General features: G+C 47.2%; 1 protein-coding gene across 1 annotated transcript in view; it reads right to left on the reverse strand.

Annotated features, from left to right (window-relative positions):
- Positions 1-8: 8 nt before the first annotated feature.
- The window catches only part of LOC104272629 (chromodomain-helicase-DNA-binding protein 4-like), a gene marked incomplete at its 3' end in the record, with an annotated part of 20,020 nt that continues 12,337 nt past the window's right edge, over positions 9-7,691 (reverse strand). The window contains 21 exon segments of the mRNA XM_009867677.1: positions 9-139; positions 256-451; positions 943-1,075; positions 1,398-1,506; positions 1,603-1,740; positions 1,857-1,934; positions 2,148-2,283; positions 2,518-2,627; positions 3,009-3,174; positions 3,365-3,509; positions 3,996-4,129; positions 4,217-4,305; positions 4,430-4,516; positions 4,617-4,797; positions 4,959-5,131; positions 5,301-5,538; positions 5,822-5,946; positions 6,156-6,273; positions 6,385-6,516; positions 6,976-7,117; positions 7,446-7,631. Coding sequence (XP_009865979.1) covers positions 9-139; positions 256-451; positions 943-1,075; positions 1,398-1,506; positions 1,603-1,740; positions 1,857-1,934; positions 2,148-2,283; positions 2,518-2,627; positions 3,009-3,174; positions 3,365-3,509; positions 3,996-4,129; positions 4,217-4,305; positions 4,430-4,516; positions 4,617-4,797; positions 4,959-5,131; positions 5,301-5,538; positions 5,822-5,946; positions 6,156-6,273; positions 6,385-6,516; positions 6,976-7,117; positions 7,446-7,631 — 2,947 coding nt within the window.

The following is a 7,691-nucleotide window of genomic DNA, read 5'->3' on the forward strand; positions in this document are numbered from 1 at the left end:
CGGTTGGCCAGCCGGCTGAGGATGTTGCGCTCAGACATCTGGAGGCGCACTGCCACGGGTGGGATACGGGCAATGGTGGCAGGCAAGCGAGTCACATCCGCCTTCATGTCACTCAGAAGCTCCTCCAGCTGCTTCAGAACTGGAAGAGAAAGGGCCACCTGTTCAGAGGGAAAGGGACAACCCCACAGGGAAAAGACGACCGTGGACAGCCACACTCCACAACTCTCCCACCCTTGGTTTAACACCCTGCCTTACCTTTGTGCAGCACAGCGTTGGCAGGTTTATTCCCAGCCATCGACTCCTTGGATAGGTGCTGGTGGCTCTCAGCCAGGCATTCGACCTCGGCAAAACGTGTGTTCAGAGCCATGGATGGATGAGATGGGTCTTCTGACATGTTCAGATAGGCAGCTCGCCGCAACTGCTCCTCGATCACCAGTGCTTGCTCCAGGAGCTGCAAGAGGAGCAGCAATGAGGAAAAAGTCTTTCTGCAGTTGCCTGAACATCACCCTGCTTGCACCCCCAGTCTCTCCTGCTCCAGTTCTCCGCTATCTCAAAAAAAGGCAAAATTCTGCAGCTCAATCTCCTTTCACCAGCTTCTGTTTACACGGAGTAAAGCCTGGAGAGCCCAAAACAAAGCAAGGCCAGGTACAAAAGAAAACTGGGTTACATGTAGTTTAACAAAAGATTGTATCACCAGTCATCTAGGATTCTCATTCCTCCTCAGATTCTTTTCGAAGACTAAGTTGTTTGCTGTTTTACTTTCTTTATGGTCCTATCGTGGAGCTACTGCATGATCCTAAGAGATACTGCTTATTTTTTTCTCCCTCTAAAAATGAAAGGCACTGCAGAAGCCTTTGCTTTCTTAGGAGAAACAGTAAGCTCTTTTTTCGAGACATTCAAGCCGGCTAAAAGACACTTCAAACACTGAAAAGGAATCCTTACCTTAAATCTCCTTGCCAAGAACTTGTTCTTTATTTCCAGGAAGTTACCCCTGTTCATCTCACCCTTGAAGGGCTCATTGAGGATGGCGTAACGTGGATCATTCTGAATATCCTGCCAACGGGCATAGCCATGACTGAGATGGGATGAGCTCAGGCAAACAAAGGCAGCAAGAACAAGGGAACACACAGCCCAGGCAGATCAAGTTCTCAAGAGGGGGTGGGGAAAGGGGGTGCAGAGAGGGGAGGAACAGGAGCCAAGGAAAAGGAATGAGAAGTATGTCCTGCTAAGTCTTAACTTATGCTGGCAGGAAACTCCTCCTCCCACCATCACTTTCACTCTTGTGGAAGAAAATAAAGCACTCCCACTTAACGAACTCCAGTCAGACCCAGGACTGTCACCTTCACTGGGATATTTTATGTAAAAGGGGAAGATCCAGTCTGTCTGGGTAAGGATACTTGATAATCCCAGCAAGGAGCCAGTAGTCATGACGCCGATGCCAGATCTCATAGGTCTTCTTTGTGACAGTTGCAGCCCGCTCTTCATTCTGCCACAGCGAGTGTAGCTCTGGAAAGGCAGGAGACACCAGAACAGTTGAGAGTTATGTGCTGTTGCTTGTTTTACTAACACAAACAAGGTCAAGCATATAAAAATTTCTCATACCAGTGAAGCCACCATCTGCGATGTTGAACATGAAGCGCTGCTTTACTGCCTTCTTGTGCCTTTCATCTACTGACTCTTTCAGCATCTCTCCATTCTGCAGCATCACCACATCTCTCTTATCATCCTCCTTTTTCTCATCTGTCCACACAGGGAGTTATCAGAAAGAACATGGCAGATACCACATCAAGTTGAACCCAGGAGGAAGTCATCAGAGGACGGGGATTAAGAAAGAGAATGGAATTACGACAACTCACCTTTCTCATCCAGAGTGATTATGGGAGGCTCAGGGGGATTCTCAGTGGGTGCCCTGTCTTCCACTTTCTCCACCTCAGCTACAGGAGAGAAGGGGAACATGAGCCACAGTCCAAGGTTTTGTTCTTCAGCTTGTGAAACCTAACACTGTTCCCTAAACTCCCTGTTCAAAGTCCTAGAACAGACCCACTGATTGTCTACATTTACGCCCATTTCTTTAGGACGTGAAGCATTTGGGGTGGAGGGGGGGATTTGTTGCTGCCCAAGGTATTAATCAACTTCCTGAGAGTTACCTTTGCTTTCTACCTCCATTGGCTCATCTGGTCTTTCCTTCACCTCCGGTTCCTCTACTTTTTTTTCTTCTGCTTCTGTGGAGTTCACCGGGGATTTTGCTTCCTGTGGCGGTGTTTCCACAGGCTGGGCACACTGCTGGGGACAGAAATCAGTGAGAAGTGAGATAAAGCAGCGTAGGGAGACAGAAGACAGTGACAACAATTTGGAAAACAAAGATGCATAAAACTGTCAGGCCAGTTCTGAGGACACACAAAATAACTTTAAATATTATTCCAAGAACTTACCTCTGTCTCTCAGAGGCTGTATGACACAGAAGAGGGGGTACGAGACATGTGCAAATTGCATGAGGCAAAAAAGCAACTCACTCACCTCCATAGAGACCTCTGTTTCAGCAGCAGAGGCACTGAGCTCTTTCTCTGGTTCAGATGTCTCTCCTTGCTCCTTAGCACTGGCTCCTTCTTCTACTTTTACTCCTTCTTCTGTGTAATTCCCCAACCCATCACGCCAGACAAAGGAAGAAGAGAAGCCATCAGTAAATTCTTTCTCTCACTGTTGCCAAGCACACATCTCCTTCACTCCCAGAGATCAGGCCCATTAAAAATGGGACAAAAATCACTCAAGATGATCCTTCCCTTTCCTGCCCACCACAAGTGCTGGGTTTCTCACCGATGTAAGCTCACCCAAGGGAAAACTAGTGTCCTCTCTTGCCTTTAAGGGCTTGCACATGTCTTTGGTAGCCCTCCTAACATGAGAGGTAAGTTGATCTGCGTCCACCCCCAGACCCCACCACCACAGCTCTGGTGAGGGGAAGAGCCAGGATGAGGTGGGGACGCAGGATTGAGCAAGAGAGGAGCTCTCACCAGGTGGAGGGACAGGGGCAGGTGTGTTTGGCTGCGTATCCCCTGGTGTCGAAGGAGTTGGAGTTTTGGGAGAGGGTGAGCTTGGCTGTGAGAGTTTCTTGTTCTCCTCTATTTCTGCCAGTTCTGGCATGCTCCAACGGCCATTCACATGCTCAAATTCCTGCACCTGTACGAGAGGGAGACAAAGACCTATCACCAGCAGAGTCATACAAAGCCTGTCCTGAAAGCAGTAGAGATGGACCCCTTGACACACAACAAAAATAGGTGTGAGAGGAGAGGTAACTCACTAGCTCAGGACTCCAGTGGCTAAGAGTCATACAGAGAGCGAAGGCTACCTTGCTTTGCTAGGCACCCACCTTTTTGCGTATAAGTGACATGACCCCAATGCGAGTAAGGACATGCTGTCGAGAAAGACCTTCCCGTGGGACCCCATCTGCAAAGGTCTCTGCACCATCGGCTCCAGGTTCACATAAATGCCGCATGAACAGTGACACGTAGGCCCTGGAGCAGTTAAGATACAAGCCATTAGGCTACAAACCAGGTTAGCTGGAGACATGCATTACCATATCCTTTCCACACCATAAGGGAAATCACCCTGATACCCAAATCGCAGTAACACAAGTTCTGGAGTTCCAGGCTCCTTCAAGGGAGAATTTCCTGACAGAATTACTATGTACATAAAGCATACACAGCTTACCTAGAAGTCTTGAGCCAGAAGAAAAACACAAGCTCAAAAGCTACTTGGGGAAAGTGTTCATTCCCCAGCCACACTACTCTCCTAAAAGCAGTTGGTTTTGGTTACTGATAAGTCCTGGGAAGAGAACTAGAAAACATCCTTATCTCTCCCATCTTATATTTAATTTCCCCACAAAGAATCAACTGATCCATTAAGGAAAGGTAATCTCTTAAGGGAAATGTCAGAGAAGACCCAATTCTTATTCTTTCCCAAAGCTGCCAGTCTTTCACCTCTGCCTAATGCAGACTCACTTGAACTCTTTCTCTGACTTGCCACGGAGGTCCCGAACAAGCCACTGTGTGGTGAAGGCATCCTGAGGTGGCATTCCATAGCGCATGATCGCGTTGAGGAAGGCTTTCCGCTGGCGGGCATTGAAACCCAAGACCTAGAACGGGAGGAGAAGATAAGACAGGTATAGCAAGATCCATAGAGAAGCAACGAGGATGCAAACGCCTACCCTGGTACTGCTTACCTCAATGTTCCCTCCCACGCGGGCAAGTAGGGGAGGCAGAGGCTTATCCTTATCGTTTCTCAGGCCTTTGCGGCTAGGCCGACGAGCTGCTGAAGAGAGAAATGCTTCCCTTTCAGAACTGTACCACCAGGTGTATAATCACCCAAACCAATTCCCAGCTGTTCCCCCACTCGGAGAAAGTGACCCAGGAACTCTGGCTTCACCAGAGCTTACCTTCAGACCTCTCATCAAAGTCCTCATCTCCTTCTTCAGAAGCAACTGAATAGTCTGATTGATTATCTGACTGGTCATCCTGCCAGTCTGAAAGAAAAACAGCACGTGAGCCTGAGACGCTACTCCGTTACTTTCCAGCAACATATACTTACATGCATTTCTCCCTCAGGTTCCCATAGATTTGTACCTCTATCCTCCTGCGAGCCATCATTGTAGTTAACTTGCTTGCGAATACGTTTGCCTTTGCCCAGATTCCTGGCCAGATCCTCCTGTTGTTGTTCGTAATGGTGACGCAGCAGTTTCTCCCAGTAATCGGGATCCACTGACTCCTCCTGCTTAATGATCTCCCGTTCGACCTCCTCTTCCTCCTACCACAGAGAGGCAACAAATGTGAAGCCCTACACTCTAGATTCCAACTGTCTGAGCAGATATATGCCTGCCTGCTCTTCAAAGCATCAAAGCTCAATTTGCCTAATTCATCCTGCATCATTCAGCAGAAGATACTAGCTGACATCCACCTCATACTCACCCCCATCTCCTCTTCGCGAACCACATACTGGGCCACCTTGAAAGAGCTGAGATATTCATTCATGCCCTGAAGTTCTGTATCTTCTGTTTCATCCTGGTTCCGATCCAACAGGCGCTCAATTGCTTTGTCATCGTAGTGAATGACACTGCTGTCCTCACCTTCTTTGTTATCCCCTGAGGAAAGAACACAGGCACAGCTGTAGCATGGATCGCAAGGGATTAGGAAAGGGAATGCCACCCTAGATCTCTCTGTAGAGCTATAATCAGCACTGTGCCTATGGTCACTTGCTAGGTAAGGAGCCAGACCTCCCCACCTCCTTCATTTCTACTCCCAGGCACTCACCCCCCTCAGTAGCCTCATCCTTGAAGAGCTCTTCAGTGCCAAATTTGAGAATGTCATCAAGTTCCTGTTTGGACATGGAGCCTGTCTTGGAGCCCAACCCTGGTCTCACTACCAGATGAGTTAGCATCATTTTCTTCTTGGCCACCTGAGTGATACGCTCCTCCACTGAGGCCCTTGTCACAAAGCGGTATATCATCACTTTCTTGTTTTGTCCAATTCTGTGTGCACGACTGAAGGCCTAGAAAAGAGATGTGCTCAGAACAGTCTAGAGCTACACAAGTAGTCGTCTGATACACCCCACCTACCTCCACAAGTTTCCCAGTTGCCTTCATGTTGGCTCTTAACATTAGTGAAGGCTGGGCCCTGGAAGAACCCTCCACTATTTCACTTCCCATCCTCACTACTCTAGTTTGGTGTATTTCTAGAGGAGAAGTCTCATATTTCTTCACCACTCCTGATGATTTAAATTTCCTCCTCTTCCTCAGAATTACTCTATAGTGAGTGGTCTCATCCAGACTTACCTGGATATCATTGTGGGGGTTCCAGTCTGAATCATAGATAATCACAGTATCTGCTGTGGCCAAGTTAATACCAAGACCCCCAGCTCGAGTTGAAAGCAGAAAGCAGAACTGCTGAGCACCAGGAGCTTAGATAAAAGCAAAGAACAGAAGGAATCAAGGGTAAGTGCGTTACTCAAAAAAGGATGTGTATCTCACCCACATCACCTGAGGGGGAATCACTACTAATTTAAGATTCCAGGAGAGCAATGTAAGACTTGGACCATAACAATCCCACGCTGACTAGTAAGCACATTATACAACGCAATAGTTTCCATTTTGCAAAGAAACTCCTTACCATTGAAGCGATCAATAGCCTCCTGACGCATGTTCCCTGTGATTCCTCCATCAATCCGCTCATATTTGTACCCTTCGTGTTCCAAAAAGTCTTCTAGAAGGTCCAACATTTTAGTCATCTGTGTATCAGAAAAACACCATCACAAAAGTGAGAGACAAGGGGACACCAGATCAACAGGCTCCTTTCTCAGAAAAAGAATTCCCAGCCTTAAGGTTTTTTCCCCATATACCTGAGAGAATATGAGCACCCTGTGACCTCCTTCCTTAAGGTTCTTTAACATCTTCTGGAGCAGCAAGAGCTTTCCAGAGGCTCGAATAAGAGCACTACCATCATACATGCCGTTTGGCATTTTTGGAGCTTCCTAAAAAGAGAGAAAAGAAGGGAGTAAGGGGTGGAGGAAGAAAACAGCTTGAAGACATGTAGCTTGGTCTTAGTCCCTAGCTGTGTTCATCATACGCTGACCCACATCTGGTCATTCAGCTTGACACAACACAGCGTGCAGTACTACTTACAAAAAAATACCAGTGCTATCCTTTTGCAATTTGACTCCTAAATGCCCTCCTCTTACTAATTGACTTAGTCCCTAACTCTTACATGTTCATCTTGCACAAGTCACAAGATAGCTCCTACCTGTCATACAGAGATACTAGAAAAGGAAAGGCCTTCCAGCATGTTGGGTCTACATAAAGACAGGATGAAAAAGACATAGAAGCAGAAAGAGAGTAAGGAAAACCCCTCCACGCTTCGTTATGGAGCAAACTGGCGACCTGATAACAGGCAGTGGGGGATTTGCTCACACAGAATAAGTGGCTGGACATACCATAGCAGCCACAGGAAAGAGGTAGGGGTGGTTACAGCACTTCTTCAGATCCATAACAACATTGAGCAAGGAGACTTGATTTCCACCACCCCGTGCATTCAGTGCCTCAAAGTTCCTTGTCAAAATGTATTTATAGTATTTCCTGAAAAGGAAAAAAAACAAAAAAAAAAAGCACTCAGACACCCCTCACAAGAATGACTAGCATACTCTCTTGCTAAACTCTGCACAGCTCCTGGCATTACCTGCCAGTTACCTAGGATCTGCCAGTGGCAATCACCATCTCTCTATCCCTTACATCAGAGCACAGAATTAGTCCCCCCTCTCCTGTAGTGGCAGCAGGAAATCCTCCCCTTATCTACTGCGTAGAAAGCCCTATAGCAAGGATGAGGCTGTTTCAGCATCCTCTTTGAAACTGCAGAACAGGGCAAGAGTAGCTCAACAGCAGGTGCTCTCCTCATTGCCACACTCACTTCTGCATGGGGCTCAACTCCACTCTGACAATAAGCTCAGTCTTAGACGGCATATTCTTGAAAACATCAGCTTTGAGACGCCTCAGCATGTGTGGGCCCAGCATGTCATGCAGCTTCTTGATCTGATCTTCCTTGGCAATATCTGCAAACTCTTCTAGGAAGCCCTCCAAGTTACTGCAGAGAAACAGACACTCAGCAAAAGCCACAAATGAAAAAGAGCAAAAAAAAAAAAAAAAAAAAAAAAAA

The sequence above is a fragment of the Apaloderma vittatum genome, unplaced genomic scaffold (genome assembly GCF_000703405.1).
Source record: "Apaloderma vittatum isolate BGI_N311 unplaced genomic scaffold, ASM70340v1 scaffold32924, whole genome shotgun sequence".
NCBI classification, from domain to species: Eukaryota; Metazoa; Chordata; class Aves; order Trogoniformes; family Trogonidae; genus Apaloderma; species Apaloderma vittatum.